Source organism: Neodiprion lecontei, chromosome 2 (assembly GCF_021901455.1).
Source record: "Neodiprion lecontei isolate iyNeoLeco1 chromosome 2, iyNeoLeco1.1, whole genome shotgun sequence".
Taxonomy (NCBI): domain Eukaryota; kingdom Metazoa; phylum Arthropoda; class Insecta; order Hymenoptera; family Diprionidae; genus Neodiprion; species Neodiprion lecontei.
Window position 1 is genome coordinate 476,763 of NC_060261.1, and position 17,405 is coordinate 494,167.

Below are 17,405 nucleotides of genomic sequence, written 5' to 3' on the forward strand. Positions count from 1 at the left end.
ATAAATATAAATAAAAAATATTACAACAACAGGTGGCGACTTCTGAATAATTTTCTACCTTCTCCAGGTTTTAAAAAAGTTAAAAAATGAGTCACCCTGTACTACTCCAGTCTTGGTTTTCCTTATATCGTGAATAGCACAAGGGGAACAAAGAAACAATACGTGTCGTTTACCGACAGGAATCAAGTTTCCAGAATATTCAACGATGGCCTACGTATACACTTTCTGCATAATTTATCACTTTGTTGTGTCTCAGTTCTCTGATATGCGCATGTCAGCCTACAATTTTCCTTACTTGAGGATATTTTTTACAACTGAGAATAACGATGCGTACGTACGTGTAATGCACTGTTACAAATTACACAGGACTTGTGTACCATTGATCGTTCGGATCAACTAAACGATTGTAAAGTAATTTCTATTTTCGATGCTTTTCAGGAATAAAAGAAAAATAAATAAATGTATTTTTTCCGCATCCGATCTAAATCGTAATAAACGTTCAAATTGTATAACACGTCCGTCTTTACCTCTGCTCGATATTTTTCGATGATATTTGCGAATCAATGATTGATTACGTGCTTATCTTATACCGCGCAATCATATTATTCCCATGACGAGTATTCGTGCCTGCCTACGTGTAGCTGGGTCATCGGAACGGAGGGAAGTCTATCACACGCGACAAATCGTAATTTGCCGGTAATCTGGATTGTGATACGGCATACTTGTGAATGAACTTTCGACAGAACCTGTGACACCCCGCTCGCGATCAGGTTGCGAATGAAAACTAATCGCGATACTCGTAAGGATTCAGAGGTTACGGTAATATTATAATATTGTTACGGAGGAAATGCAGAAAAGTGGTTATAATGACAAAGCATGTGACTCTTGTATAAGCGTAGGTAACTCGATCCTGCCCTTATGATGTGTATAATATTTATAACTGTTTCAACCCTGAATGTGAAAACTTCTGCTGTTCAAAGTACCTTTGACCTCTACACGTGCAGATTTGCTAATCAAATGTTACCGTTGAGAGTTGAGATTGGTACTAAAATAAATGAGAAGATCGTCACGAAATCCGCGTACGATAGATTAACTTGTTTTACAAAGCACTTTTGCAGTCGGGAATATTGTGTAACAGAAAAATAACAGAAGAACCTCCGTGAAGATGTTCATACGGTAGAAATACGTCCCAGAATTGGTCGAGTTCTGTGTTTCAACTTGTAGACCAATTGTCGACTTGAGAACATCGCGTTACATCGGTCTCAGGCTGATTAAACTTTCTCTATACCTGTCTGCCGGAATGAAAAGTTTGCGCATTTATCATCACGACCTTCCAGTATGTTTCATTAAACTTTCAAATGGCAATATCTGCTGTGGCAAACTGAAATATCGTATTACGCCAAGGAAGTAACACATCGCGACGTATGCTCTTACTTCTCACACGGTGCTAACTTCTACTAGACTTTTTTGTTTCTAATTGCCATTACGCGTTCACACCCAATACAGTTTCAACTTTACACAGTTTTACAGAAATATATAATCCATTTGCTCTCGGTGCACAGTACTTTGTGCAAATCGCCAGTTGAGAAACGAGTAGGCCCTTCCGAACCTCGGAACACCTTCTGGCAGAAACTTGCGAGCATTCAGGTATAGCCAAGCCGATGCCAAGTAGGGTTGGGAGGCTTTCAAGATCTTGGTTGCTTAATTAAGCTAAACCCCCCCACCCCCCGAAAAAAGGGTTTGCGTCTGAGCTTTGAAGCGGCTAAGATGTCGGTAAAATGTCAGTATCGGGGTCTGTACGCAAAACTCTCCTTGCTATCCTGCTACTCAATACCTACTATCTCTTCAGCGTTCATCGACCAGGATGAGATTTTTCTCTTATAACGCTGACTACAAACGTACTTGACGATGTTATTCAGCAATTGAATTACTACCAAGACGCTACTTTTTGGTTCTTCGGCTACTCCGTGTTTCTTCTTTCTATTTCATGTAGGCCAAGGAACACCACGTATGCTGAAAATTTGGTGGGATTTCGTTTTTTCTGTGAAGACAACTGTGTGGGATTGATGAAGGAAAAGAAAATCGAAAAACGAAATAAACCAATTGTGAGAAAATAAGAAAAAGATGGGGGGAAAACGAAAAGCGATAAAACATTACCAGATCTTCACTCTTAGGCTCACTCCCAGCTACTGCTTTGCAGGCTACACTAAATTAGCAAGTATGGTTAGCTCGATGAAAAAAAAAACTGTTCAACCCAACATCGCAATCAAGCCCCATCCTTGTAAAATGCAAACCATCTCTTGACACATAATGTATCACCTCTGAACTTTTCTTCTCCTAGTTGTTCTACGGACGAGCAATCGAGGCGACACGCCTACCAATACATCACCAGAAACTGACACTTTAATAGTTATATCCTTCCGGATATCGCGGAATGGCAATCACCTACAGGCTAGAGACACGGCGCCACACGGTAGTCGCTGGTGAATACGATACCTACATCGACGGCTCGATATATTTATGAGGAACGAATCGTTCTAACGGCACCCCTAGGCTGACATTATAGACTGAGAAGTATAAGGGTAGACTTTAGACGGCGTGAGTCCACGTGTCGCACAGTATCCGCAACTCCACCTTCCTACGATGTTGAAGTTGGTGACGTTACTTTAACGATGCACGTTTAGGGAAATCGCTACTTCGCAGCCTCAGGATTGTCTGAAATTCAGCTAGTTAATCATGAGAAAGGAAAAATGTGCACATATTGAAAAGCCAACTCGTTGATGATCGCTCTAAAATTGTACAACAACGACTCATTCCATGATGTTTCGTTACGTTAACGTTACTAACTTGAACACGGTATCTTCCGTAAGTGTGAATCGTTTTCTCCTTGCCTCCGTGTTATGTGTGACTCTATTGTTTTCCTAGATAACAACCTCACCACCTCAGCCTGCCCGCAGTTCTCAATGTTGAAACAGTTTCTCAACCCCTATACCATGTACTCGTCAAAATCAGCTCACAGACCACTCTCTTTACGTTCTCCTTTCTTATTGCGACAACATGTGACTGCGATGACAAGTAGCCATAAATCGATTGAAATGACAACGGATCAGTAAAACTTGCATCGCAGATAGATTTCCCAAATGGTTAACACGGCCAGTGACGGTAATCGCATGGTGGTGTACATGTGCGTAGTATCGTGGGTGCATGCTCGTACATCGAAAGAAAAGAAGGAACAATGGTAAGATTACGTCAAGTTGAGATTTTCTGTTCAGAGTAGAATATTTTTATGGCACGAAGACCGAGTCAAGATTAGTTTGCAAGAATTTAGTTACATTGACTCACAATATGTGTCCGTTGTCAGCCGGTCGATGGTGTCCTGTTTCAGCTTACTATTCTTCTTCCCCATTTTTCTCTCCTTGTTTCTTCGTTGTTTACGGTTTTAATACAATTCTTCTCTCCTCGGTTTCAGCTTCGTACTTTTTTCTAGTAATTTATCAAAGTGCGTTCTTCCACAACTCCAATTCTCTTCGGTTGTACGAGCGTATATATTCACTGACCACAGTTAGAGGGGAAATATTTCGAGTTTGACGTCAGAATTTTATCCCTACCGTAGTCTGTACTGTCAATTCTGTAAATAATAACTTATTTATTTATCCTCCTTTGCTTACGCTTTCTGACTCGCAAGACTTTTTCCCCTGTCACTTTACGCATCTATTGTATACGTTTATTGATCTATTTGCCGCTGCATTCTGTCGAGAGAACGGAGCTATCCAGGTGAGGTATGTCAGAGTCTAAAAAGGATCTCATTTTATGATACGATAGATATTTCTTTCGTTTCCGCTAACTTGACACGGCTGCAAAAGGCGTCAGATTAAAAATTCCGTATGGTAAATTTAACGAGGCTGAAGCAATTGTAGACAAAATGGAGGGAAATAAAATTACGCACTATTAAAATGCAAGTAAGTTGTTAAAGATATGAAGTAAGAAAATTGGAAATATCCAATAAAATTTGTAACTGTAAGTTACTTGTATTTCAATGAGATGAGTTGACCCGACCAGATTCAAGATATCGTGACAAAGCACTATAGGAATTGGCAAGAGATGAATGAACAAATGATTATTAATCACGACGCTTAATAATTTTGCATTGCAAGATATTATTCGTACTGGTAAACGTTCGTACGAACAATTTTAGAGTGCTCACCGGCAAGCTCTTCGTTAATCACATTGGTTGTACGGCAAAAAATTACCCTGACGGATAGATGGACAGACAGGTAACTAGATATACAGATAGATGGATAGATACACAGATAGATAGATAGATGAGTGGATATTATACTCTTCTGCCAGTCGATAAAATGAAAAGGTTTGAAGCCTTAGTCTAACGTAAGGTATGGTTTATCGCCTCCGACAGGCTATTTACTGTTTTAAAGCTGGATCTAATCGTAAGCTACCTGACATTCTTTACTGACACGCTGCCTACCCCCTTGGCATGACGTAGGGTCAGAAGCACAAACGTTAGTGCCCGTCTAAGATGTCACGACGGGCTTTAGCGACAGAGCAGTTTTTCTTTTTTTTTCTAGATACACAATATCGCACAAAATCTACTTGACCGAGAATGACTTGCATTTGTCAGAAGTGGAGTTTAGTCTCATAAATTTTCAATCAAGTGAACGGTCAGAAATGTCAACTCGGAGAGATTAAATTGATTCTCTTCGTGACCGTTAGACTGTTGTAAAAGAATTGATTAGAGCTTGGTATTCAATAGTCCTGCGCTTTCGTTTAAAAAACTTTACATCACTAGAGTATGCTCGGGGAAATTAAATTATCTTCTTAGAATTACTCAGATCATCTTAGATCGTCCTAGACTGCTTTACGAAATCGAATTGATACAAACTACTGCGTGGAGACTTTTCCTCAAACGGATTTCGTAGTGTACTTATGACGATGAGATTGACGTATGAAACTTAACAGGTATTCGCTCGAAACAAGATAAGCAATGGAACCCGACGAGTGGCTGAAATTCGTAAGAAACGAATCACACTTCTATCACAAAATTATTCGGCTGAATTTCATTGCAAATAAATTAATCGGTTCTGAGAGCAGTCAGGCACTTTGCCGTTCGTCGTTACGACACAAACTGCACGTAAACGCGAACAATTAACGTCAACGCGTCGCCACGCTCGACGTCTGACTGCTTTGTGGCTAACATTGTTGGAGCGTTGAAGCGCCGTTCAACCCCTTTTTCAACCCCGCGCATGCGCGACTATCCTCGGTGGCTAACCGTGGTGTACCTCATAGGGATTTAGGTAAATATGTACGCGTTATGTGTACACATATTTTACATATTACAGAGTCTCGGATCTCCTTCGAAGAGACCGATGACTGCCATCGGCAGGACCTGCTTCGACCCTAATCAATGGCTGGATGAGAGGGTCTCTGTTTTAACGGTTTTTGCATCGTCGGTTTAGTCGGAAGACAGGCGAGGCTCAATATTTTAGCCGAAATTCGACGCATTGGTCCTGCGATATCTGAAATCTTTGAGAATTTGCATCTCACGTCATGTCAATGTCGTTGCTGCCGGCAACACAATTGTATAATACAATATTCTTTTTCACTGCTACACTTACCACGATTATATCAGTACTAGAAACTTTTCTTGCCATTTAGGATTGGCTTCCATCGTCCGTGTTCGATTTCTTCGACGTGTTGCCGGAGTTGAAGTCGTATCGGACATTTATTGCTTGAAAATTGAAAGGCTCGATTTCTAACTGAGGCTCATTGAAGAACTTGCTTTGTAAAGGCCCGCTGCCCGAATCCCAAGTATTGACTCTCGCTAAACGCAAATACTCGTAGAACGGTTCTACTACTATCTTTTGCCCCTTGCCTACTTACCTGTATTGATTTGTCCAACATTTGATTTCTTCGGCCGCAGCATCGCTGAAATTATCTTGATTCGGGAATATTCCAGAAAAACTAGACTAGCTGACTCATGTTTTAAGAATAACGCGTTGAAAAATTTCACCGCGAGTATATAATATAAGCTGGCTTGGGTGTGCGTATTTTATATCTGAATCTCGATTTAATTTTACCAGTTTCAACATATAGTTGGAAAACACGCGTCAAGCTTAAAGTTCGCATTTTCTTCGTTCGCATAAATATTGCGAGCTTAGACAAAATCTACAGCAGCCTGACTCGTACTTTTTTTTCCCCTGTAGACGACGATGGCGTGAAGGGTCGTTGTTTCGCGCTTGTGTCCTTCTCTCGCTTATATGCGAGTGATATGACCATTGTTCGGAGCGGACGGCTCTCCCATCCACCAATCGAGAGTGAATTGCCGATAATTGACTCGGTATCAGAACTATTGGCGAGCAGGAATCAACCGATAGTAGGCTTCAGCCCAGCCGAAAAACACTCTCCTTAATATGCCCGAGACCTGGCAAACGGCCGTGAAGTAAGAGATTCGCGAATACCGAGGGTGGTATAAGCTGTCATGCGAGGCTAAACGATGCAGATTATATTGCTTCCCCGAATATTCGACCCGGGATCGTTCCCGGGATCGCCAATTAACTCGGTGGCCGTTCGCTCGATTAATGGCAGGAAGTCGCAACCCTCCGAAGATGCAGGAAATCAGACGACCACGCATTCATGCGGAAGCATGCCAGAACGAGATGACGCCGCAAATGTGGAGAAAGCTTGGTATTCTACATCGCGTACTGAACAATAACACAGTTCTGCAAAAAAATATTTTATCTCAACCGCATGGGATGTTTTTTGTAAATATTACGTTTTCGAGTGAACTGAATCCAAAAATGACTTTTATTTCTCTCGATCACGTACGGTATCCTTGCAAAATACAAGGTGTTTACATGAAAAAAAAAAACGTTACAATAATGAAAAAACCACCATTTTATCACAATGAACTACACAGTATTTCTTGTACAATTAAATGAACAATATCTTCACGAAATGAACATTACGCGTTCATTCTTTTTGCCTACGAAACTTCTTCTTGTTCTGTTTTATATTTCTCCGAAGCCGCTTCCGCTTTCCATTTTCTGTTTTCCTGTTTTTATTTATTCTTGAGTCTCACTCTAATACATATTAAATGGAAGTAAGAAATCACTTTTGCATAGGATTTTTGAAATCACGAATGAGATACCAGATTTCGAAGTGAACGGGAGTTTCACTCTAAATGAAACTACAAATACGAGTCGACGAAATCTTGATGTTGTGGAATTCTTTGAGTATTTTTCCCGATTTCAGTGAGTAAAGAAACAATATAAAAAATCTATGCAGTTTTTTGGTTGCAGACCTGCGTAACACTGGGAAACAAATTTGCGACCAATATACATTTTTTAACCCTGGCAATACATACGACCGCCTTTACAGTAAGAATGACTGAAAACAATCGATCATTTTTTCCCGAATGAATCGATTAATTTTTACCGATTTAATCGAGTCATGTTCGATTATTTTTTTATACCCGATTAATCGCTGCATCGATTATTTTTAACTTAGTGGCCATCGCCACTCCACAGGATCGAATACGTGACGAGCCTTACAGTGTCGGCGAGCAGTTTTTACATAAAACGAGCGAGAATTTTGGAAATTCCGTTGACCTTGGACGAACGACTTAGCCACTTCCCGAACCCCTCGGCGCCATTGGTGAGTTATTCTTTCGGAGGAGGGTTGACTTGGGGGCGACGGGGACGAGGACGCCACTTGGGGGGGTTCTCAGCCTCCCCTATATTCGCGGAACTAGTCCGTGCAGCCTCGTTCGCGAAAACAAAATCAGCGTCGCGACGCCAATCCGGTCCATTTATTTTTAGACCTACCCTTTATATCTCTGCGATCGTTTTTCCCCGGCATCCGTCCATCCCCCTCCTTCCTCTGTACCTCCGTAGGCAACTTTATATTATCTTCCTGGCGTATCTCATTTCTAGTCCAAAGTTATATTATTACATCGGCTGGGTTTCGTAATTTTTAGCTTCGTTTTTTCCGTACCGTTTTAGAATCTGCCACATGTGCAAATCATAAGTTTTGCAACCATTTTTACAATTTGTTTATGTTATGTCTGCGTTAAAATCTTTTATCACCGCACGGAGAGAAGAAAAATAGCAGATTTCACTGAAAACTGCACGAAAAGAGGGACACCACAAGGTTTTTTTTTTAAAAAAATACCCTTCTCAGCTATATTTCTTTACTACAAATATTGCAGATTTTCTCGTAACTGATGATAATGCACATCCGCATATCATTTATTAGACGGATTTGACCGTCTTGCGTGGCTTCCCATCAGAAGCGTAAGATTCCAACATGTAAACATTCATCTACATATATTCTTACATCGGGTGCTCAAGAGACGAAGACTTTCCTTTCTTTCACACATACCAGGCACAAGAAAACAAATTTGAACTCACCGGTGATGAGAGAAATTAACGACAATAGAGTCAGGGCGGCTAGGTGGTCTAGTGGAGCAAGGCTCCGGTCAAGCATCTCTAGATACCAGGTTCGATTCCTGGCTCCGTCGTTAATTTTTCGAATTCACCAGTTTATCAAATTTATATCTCCATTGCAGATTTTCCTTTGCACACAGTGGTTTTCTCACTGTTTCTGGAGTAAATTTCCGCATTCTACGAAGTACATTTTACGAAAAAAAAAATCCGATGTATCTCACTTTCCCTACAGTTTTGAGTAAAATCTGCTCTTTAATTCTCCCCGTGTACACAATTGTACCAACAAGTTTCAAGAGTAATAAACAGCTACAAGCTTTCGTAATTAAATTTTCATATATACGAGCGTATATTTTGCGCTCTGATAATTTATGAAAAGCCTCATCACGCGTGTGCATTAGTATACCTATATTCCGTAAGGATACGCACTTATCGAACGTTTTTATGTACTACATAGGTCGGCATTGTATTTTTGACGCGTTATAATAGTAAATTTGGTGTCGAGTGCTCGCAATATCGATCTTTTCTGTAAATCCTGCGAAAAGTGGCTAAAATTGAGGTGCTCGCAAGTGCGCATACGCGACAGTGCGGAAAATGTACATATCCACAAGGCTCAAAAATTGATCACTTTACGCACGCTTAACATGCGTCAGAAACCTGTAAGGTTTCCGTGCAGGTGTTGGAAAAAAAATTCTGCTCTCACGGTGGCCGATACTTTTGCTGCCGTAAAATATAGGCCAATCTCTAAGTTATATTCGTCTATTCATCTTTCCTTACATAATGCGATAGAAGTGTTATACGGCTGCCTGTTCGCCCATGCCGAACATTTGTCACCCGGCAACCCGCAGATCGAACAACAAAGGGGTAAAGAATTTTAGCGAATCCGGGAGAGCCGTGAAACTTGTAGGTACTTATTAGTCTTGATAAATTTCTCTGATACATACTATCTCTGCAAGTCTGCCACTTTCTCCCGCGAAACCGGATCACGAACCAGAAGAGTATTATGCGAGCTAAGGAATGTTATTAAGAATTGCGATATATTATTGCCGCTCCGTTTGCAGTAGTGATTAATTATTATGGGGGATCCGCGTTTCCATATCTCGTTCGCCCTGTGCAGCTTGAAATCTGTCTGTTTTGATGAATACGTATGTATAAGAATACATAGAATTTCCCAATTTCATCCTCATACAAATCCCGCCAGCCGAAATGAAAGTTTTTTTCCCCGAGAAAAACAACGTGATATGAGAAGCGTAGGCGTGCTCACGCGCAGGCGTAGCGTACTGGAATAGAAATTTCATTTCTTTTCCTGATTTCATCCCGTTTATAGATAGTCCGCAAGTAAATCCCCACAACCCGGTTCGGAACTGCAATAGAAACAACTAATTTGATCCTGAATGTCGAATAGTCAAATGTATAGCAACATGCTATCTGACGTAAAAAAAAGTAGCACGTGATTACCATCCTCAAAATTTTCATTATACTTGTTATACTTGTTCGAACGGCGGTGGCTACAGTTAAAAAAGTTACCCGAGTTTACGCGCCGTGCGGATACCTGCGCTAAATTATAAATTACTCAAAAGTATAAGTCGCTTCGTCTTTTTACAACGCATGCCGAAGCTGTAGAGCCTCGACGATTGATGATCACTTTTCTTAAAACGTTTCTGAGTTTATAACCAGCAGCTTTTATCGCTGACCAAGTTATACGCGACGGGAAACTTGACGTACCTACTCTTTTATACGCCCATAGTATAGGTAGGTATTGAAGGCACAGTACGTACCTATACAGGGTACTTGGGCTGTTGCTTCGGCGTGATAGAGTGAGACGACGAGAGAGAAAAGTGAAAGAGGTGGCGAGAGGATGGGCGGGAAAGAAGCATCAAGGTACGAAGTTACGAACCCTTCAAATTTCTCCACGAAGAACTGTAAACATTGGGACGTCTGGATTTTTTCCTGCAATTTAAATTGAACTTGGAACAACGAGGCACTTTATGACGCTCTGCAAACGATAAAGAATCCCATTTCCGGCGGTCCTTCGTTCATGTAACCACATGAGGAGTAGGTACACGCTACCGCTCGACATGGGTGTTAACGCATAGACTTGCAGCTCCCGGACCGTTTCTGAAACCTGACGCGGGAAGTTTGATCCTTACGATTATTAAAAAAGTTCGATGGTCTTACGGGAAAGTGGCGAATCAGCTTCCGGAGGAAGATAGTTTTGCTGTACTGAAAAAACATTCGGCTGTCCGAGTGTTTTTTGTTTTGTTTTTCTGTCATTCAACCAGTTTAGAGATGGTGCGTGGTATATCACAAACAGCTGTCAAAACTCAGATGACATTCGTATCCGAAAAACCTAATCACGTATAAAGGATACGCTGGAACGAAATCGTCGTTCGAATATAACTTGATCGATACGGCCCTGAAATACTATACTAATTAACTAGACGACCTTGCACCTAACTAGGCAAGGAGAATGGTTGCCCGAAAATGTATATTTCGAATTTTCTCTCAAAGGCTTCTTCCGTTTGTAAACTAAAGCGATTTCTCGTTGGCGTTCGCCCACGTTACGTTACCCCATCTTGTTATTTTTAATTAACACCAGAGTAGACGTAGAATAGATAGAGCGAGGGAGGAACGAGGTTCTCTCAGAATGAGGGAAATGCTCGGTTGACACACCGAGGGCGTAGGCATCGATCTGTTTGTTGCACTCGACCGCCTTGCGCTTCGGTGTAATTGGGGAAAGTCCCAGACAGGCTGTCCTACCCTTGAACGCAAACGCCAACGCCAACGCCAACGCCAAAGCTACCCTGTATCGACCCACCCCGAACCCTTCGCTGCGACCACTATATACCGCCGTGCGGTGATCAGGGTGGCAAAGCCCGAGGGGAGCCAACCAGGAACTTCATCTTCATCTAATTGTAAGAATATCATCGCTCAGCTTAATACACACTTGAGATCAAACTGATGAACGCTGGAAGCGTGGCCGAGTGTTTAATCCACTCTCCGAAGGTGCCGATCCTTTTTCATTCCATCACCACCAACCGCTCTCTATTATACGTATTGTACAAATAGGCATACCGCAAGTACGTAGGGTGATCGTTGCAGGCCAATTTGATCATTACTCTCACATTATATTCAAACAGCTCAGGTACAGTTACACTCGTTCGCGGACACGCTCAGCTGTTGCACTCTCGCTCAGCGAAAGCATTCCATATCTGATTGCTCTGAAACTTTATCGAATGCTCGTTTGGATTGCGTTATCATGCCTCGGCTCGTGCGCGCGTTTCAGGAAATAGCAAACTAACTACTTGGATACTCGATACCATAAACTTACCCATTGATGGGTGATTTTGCTCGCATTCTGGGTACGGAAAACGACGTTGGTCTGCTTAACTCTTGGGTTGACCTGATGAGGATATTCGAACTGTCGCGAACGGCTCTACGCGTGGATTGGTTTCGCGTATGCTAAACCACCTACCGTATACATTATACCTATACATATTACGTATACGGCTCCTTCCGCACGCAACCCTTATCTGTGGAATATTTTAAAATAAGTTAATCGATACTCTCCGCAGTTCGGGAATTTGGCACTACACGCGTCTTACGTACCGGTAATTGCTCGTGCATTGAAAGATTAAGCAGTATTTATCATTATGACACCCGATACAGCTCCTCCAGAAGTCGTACCACCTTGCTCTCTGATCAAATTTATATTGATTCAGCCGAATCGTAACCACGTCAACTAGTTGCAAATTTGCAACTTGACGAAGACCGCACAACGGTGATGCAGGCATGCCTGTAATTAAAATTTGCATTTAACCTGCACCCACGTTCCGATTTGGTATTACAGCGAGGCTCATGTCCATCCATCCACTCGACAATTAATGTGCGAGAGTACAATCATTTTGCCTCGCTTAACGCCGATGGAGTATAGGTAAACACATTATCCGTTATACGTATAGGTACCACTTACCGAAGGACCGTCAATATAATTTATTCAATGCGTTTCAATCAAATATAGTTATAGGTATAGTGTAGTTATAATTTAGATACATTTACAAACAAAAATATACCGTTTAACATGAAACAATTAATTACAGTCGAATTGCAATTTAGTCGAGAATACGTATTGCATTTGAGAAAATTTTTTTTTTTTTTACAACACCTCGATTTGAAAGTTCGATTTCCAAAGTCTGTGAAGGGTGTGTAAATTACCCCATTTCTGAACAGTGCGGTAAAATAACGTTGGCGTATGCGCACAATTGAAATCCTATATTTTACACACTGGCGGGTTTTCTTTGAATTAAGCGCACTTTTGAATATGTAACTAAATTTTACGGACTGTGTCGTTGAGCGTAAGTTACTTGACCCCAATTTTACGCGTAATCAGTGGCACCTTCGTTACTTCTCAAATGAAACTTTTCTTCACAGGTGTTGCAAAAAATAGCGTGTGTCGCATGGGATGAGTAATAGCGGTGGAGTCGTAAAATAATGATAATGCCGTAGCCTCAATGGTACGTACCAACGGTAACAAAGCAGTATAGATACACGTACTGATAACGATAGGCTTATATAAATCAAGTCGCTGTTTCCAACGGTGTTTTTCGACACTTAGTAAGAACTCATTGTCAGCCGAAGAATATGTTACATATAATAAATATCCATATTAATACGAGCATATTTTTGAGTTTGGAGAAGCATCGTCTTACTATAACTAATTACATTATACATACAGAGTCATTTGTTGTTTGTGGGTGTAGCTTGGAGTATAATTAAGAGTATAATTAATCATCACGGATTATCAGTTGTCACATTTACATGTTCGAACGACGTTCAAACAAACTTCGGGTGATTTCGGTAATTGGTATATGGAGGACAAACGCGGTTTATTTGTGCTTTCCAGCTGTGTGTGAAAGTCACAGAATTGTTTGTCTCATACAGCAATGTATTGTTTTATAGTTAGGTACTCCAGGTAATTGTACGATTAATCCAGATTAAAATACAAAGGTCACAATTTACGGATAGCTTATCGTAAGTGAAAACATGTGGCAGTAATAATTCAATACGGAGATTTGAAACCATTGAATAATTAGTAATTCGCGTACGACGAAACTTCATGCGATCGTTAATTTGATACCGTTTTATTCGTCTTTAATTTTCATTCGTTCTTTTTTTTCCGAAGCATGATGTAGGTGGGGTTAATTGTTATTTAGCATTCTTTTATTTAAAATTTTGTTAACATGCTCGCACACTTTTGGTACATGTATCATGTATACAGATGCTTGTCGGAGTTTCGCGCACGGAAAAACGTGTTAAAGATACGTACGATTGTACGCTGTATCATGTTTACAATACAGATGTATTTGATTAGCATACATACATTATACATATATATATGTATGTTATTGTATACGGCGTGAATAGAAAATTAACGTTTTTCACCTAAAATCATTAATTGTAAGTATCGTTCATAAATATAGGTAAAATTTCAATAAAAAATCTACATCGTACATATGATCACAGATACCTTTCAAAATAAGCATTTCTCTAGTTTTATTTTCTTTTTTTTTTCTTTCCACGTGGCTTCATTTTCCTTCGTCATGCATTGCCATAAAAGCTTTACTTAGACGAATACTTACATATTGTTCATGTCAGTCAGTCTGATATCCGAGGCAATGGAATTTCTTTGCCGTAATCAGCGTAATGTAATAACTTGCGATAAAATCTGTACTTTGCTGCACGTAATTTTCATTTAAACACTCTCATAATTTAGGTATATATTTGTTCGATTCAAACTCTACTTCGAGTGGCATTTTGAGTAGATTTAAATTGCGACTCCGATTTTCCGTCAATTAGCCATTACTCGGTCACGACTTTTAATCAGTCTAACGTCTATTGCGTGTAGTTCAAGTAAAATTTTTTGAAAAATTTTTCTCAATACACGTCAGCCGAAGAATTTATATTCAGGCAGCCCAAAGACCTGAATACGTACCTCTGCTCCGGTAGGGGAAAAAAAATTCCGACGACCACTGCATAATGCCCAAAGAAATGAAATACGGTGAAACGATAAATCTTACGTGTTCAGGTTTCAGAACTTTAGACACTGGCCCGTGCCACGTGACCCGGGGTTGCGACCGCTGTCGTCGGTGGCGTCGTTGTGGTCGTGGGCCTTGGCAGGGGGGAATGCTTCATCGGGACACCCCGTGCGTGTCTTCCCGCAGGGCCCCAAGGCCATTGCAGAGTTCGTATCAGTGTGTTTCGAAAGTCCTCGGAAAACAGGCAGTAGATGTAAAAGGTGATGGAATAATTTATCACCTCGAGGAGATTGGCCAGTGCTCGAAAAACCTGAGACAACATATACCAAAATATATGATTGATCATGCGCCTTGGATACGGACTTGGATGGGAACTGCGGTAAATCATATTTGACAGAAATTGTTTCTCGTCTCATCGTCACCTCCAGCACTAATTGCTGTTAACGAATGGGTATAACCCATGACAGAACGGGTGTAGGTACTTGTAATCTTTTCCAGACGTTGTACTCACCTGGTAAGGGTAGAGGATCAAGTTGCTCTCACTCAGCGTTACGTTTAGTATAACCATGGGAGTGACGCATACGAGGAAAAGTATACTTGTGCTTCCCAAAAGTAAGACGAGCCGTCTCTCCTCGGCGAAAGTTCTCGGGTCTTCGTCGCTGCTGACGGTTCTGGACAACGTCATTCGTCTACGCCGCTCGCACGATTTTCTGTATACTATCATGATCCGGAGATTGAGCCCAGCGAGTAGAATTGTCGGGGCGACTTTGAATACCACCTCAAGAACCACCTTGTAAATCTAGGACATAGGGGGATCAATTTGAGGATACCTACCGAGCAGTGGTATCGGGGTGGTAAAAATCCGGCGTCGATATCTCACCTGATAAAAAACGGGATTGAGAAAGAGCAAATTGTCTCGTTTTTGGTAAATCAGCGGACCAGCAGGTGCCACCTGACACTTTAATATTTCCCCGCGGAAGACACTCGGCAGGTATACGACGAATGTGACTAGCGGTATTAAAACAACCGTCAGATGAGGCGGACCGCAGAGGGGCCTTGTGTGCTGCCCGGGATGACAAACGCTCACGTATCTTTCGACCGTCAACGCCAACAGCATCATAACTCCAACCCCTGTAAAGGGACGTGGTGGTATAATTAAATAATAAATGAGCATTACCGCCGGGCGAACGCGGTGGTGGGTAACCATTGTTATACAGTTTTCAAAGAATACTGACCGAGGCATGCGTTTCCCAAGAACAGTTCGAGATGAACGTGGTAGAACGCTTGATGCCAGTTACTCCATCGACCGTTTTCCTTGTGGATCAGAACCCTCAGAGCGAACGGGATGCAGAATACTATGGCCAGCAGAGCAGCGGCGGAATATCCTGAAAGGCGAATGAAAAAAACCGTGTCAAGGGTTGATTTATACACTCGCTGATTTCACACCATCGGTGTGCCCGCCGATGTGGTATAGTACCTCACCACCGTCCATTCGTTACACAGGCTTGCGATGGTTTCCCCCATACAAGACTGAGTAGTAATTTCGGTAGGTGTTGGGTACGAATCTATGAAAAAAATATTAAAAAATTCTATCACGTAAATTTTCTGAGACATTTTTTTCTGTTTTCTCAGTACTACTGGAGTTAACTTCCAATTTCTTTGTTAAATATAAGTATATATTAATGGCAGTGTTGATATTCAAATATTCATCTACCCTCGCTGGTTGTTGTTTATGGCGATTTTAAGCATATTTGATGCTACGTAAGTACAAGAGAAAAGAATTGAACGCCAGTTTTGAAGAAAGTAGAAAACGATCTCATAAGTCTGTTCGATTTATCTAGTCTCTTAAGCCTTGTTCAAAACTAATGCTGTTCATTTTATACCCGAACATTCAGTTTTATATTGAGTATATGTTTATTTTTTTCCATAATATTTGTCAAAAAATCTGTAAATATGCGTATCTTGCATAAAAATAAATCTCAATGTGCTATAAAAAAACTAGCGCTATATTTCAGTTCAACATACCTAAATACCTAAAAAAGAAGCATTATTAGTTAAGGGGGAAATTACAGGTTTACATTTGGCAGGCTTGTGTTATCGTAGAGACATACGACTGCGCCGACTTGCCGGGTAAATATATTAAAGCTACTGTATACAATTTCAATTTGTTCGAGATGGATGTCCTCGGTGTATACGGAGCTACCGGTAAATGTGTGTCAATTTTCCGAGGTATCGTGGTCATTTGTCTCTTCTCTAACGCAAGAGGTTTGCGGCACGGTGGACGGTAAGATTTATAGTCTCCGGAGCGAAGATACATTCCACCGGATCACCTATATATTATATCCATCCGAATTCCGTATTCAAAAACATCGGGGCGAAATCTCGGACGGAATCATCCACAAATCTGCAAACTCGGCAAACTTAACATTAAATTCATCGACTAAGATAAAAAAAATTCGTCAAATAACGTTCTACCACTGATCCGTCGCGTCGCTACAAATCTATGAAACAAACTTGTTCGAAAAAGTCTACGGATTTAGCCAAAGTCTATGAATATTAACACCTAATGGGAGCTAGGAAGTCTTATCGTTATTTCAGCTGCAGTATAAAATTTAATGAAATTGAATTTTCGCGTAAGTTTCGCACTCAGGATAGACCAGTTCCACATTTGCCACTATTTATTTTACGTAAGTAACCTAGTCCTAGTCAACGTAACTATTGGAACTCGGATAAATTTGAATACGCAATGGTCGAGGTTTGAATGAATTCCATTGGATGGGTTGTTGGGTTCGGTTAGTCTAACCTAACTGTGACGCGGGTTCCGTTCAATAAAACTGTAGATTCATATGCTAAACACGAAATCCGGAGTGCCTCGTCAGCAATGGATAAGAACGAAAATATTTACCATACGTCG

At 41.0% G+C, this 17,405-nt stretch overlaps 2 protein-coding genes across 7 annotated transcripts in view; both read right to left on the reverse strand.

Moving 5' to 3' along the window:
• The window catches only part of LOC107220424 (frequenin-1), a 28,767-nt gene extending 23,596 nt beyond the window's left edge, over positions 1-5,171 (reverse strand). For 2 of the 5 annotated variants that reach the window (XM_046731073.1, XM_015659017.2), the window contains exons 1-2: positions 4,898-5,171; positions 3,343-3,628 (exon numbers count right to left, since the gene is read on the reverse strand). In XM_046731073.1, coding sequence (XP_046587029.1) covers positions 3,343-3,406 — 64 coding nt within the window. In that variant the 5' untranslated portion in view covers positions 3,407-3,628; positions 4,898-5,171. Of the gene's footprint in view, positions 1-3,342; positions 3,629-4,204 lie in introns of all 5 variants that reach the window. The other 3 variants (XM_046731071.1, XM_046731070.1, XM_046731069.1) reach the window with 3 other exon arrangements.
• A 7,396-nt stretch (positions 5,172-12,567) lies between these two features.
• Positions 12,568-17,405, reverse strand: part of LOC107220427 (probable G-protein coupled receptor B0563.6) — a 45,138-nt gene continuing 40,300 nt past the window's right edge. For both annotated transcript variants that reach the window (XM_046731712.1, XM_015659021.2), the window contains exons 3-6: positions 15,727-15,876; positions 15,372-15,622; positions 15,003-15,290; positions 12,568-14,801 (exon numbers count right to left, since the gene is read on the reverse strand). In XM_046731712.1, the coding sequence (XP_046587668.1) occupies positions 14,553-14,801; positions 15,003-15,290; positions 15,372-15,622; positions 15,727-15,876 (938 nt within the window). In that variant the 3' untranslated portion in view covers positions 12,568-14,552. The remainder of the gene's footprint in view (positions 14,802-15,002; positions 15,291-15,371; positions 15,623-15,726; positions 15,877-17,405) is intronic.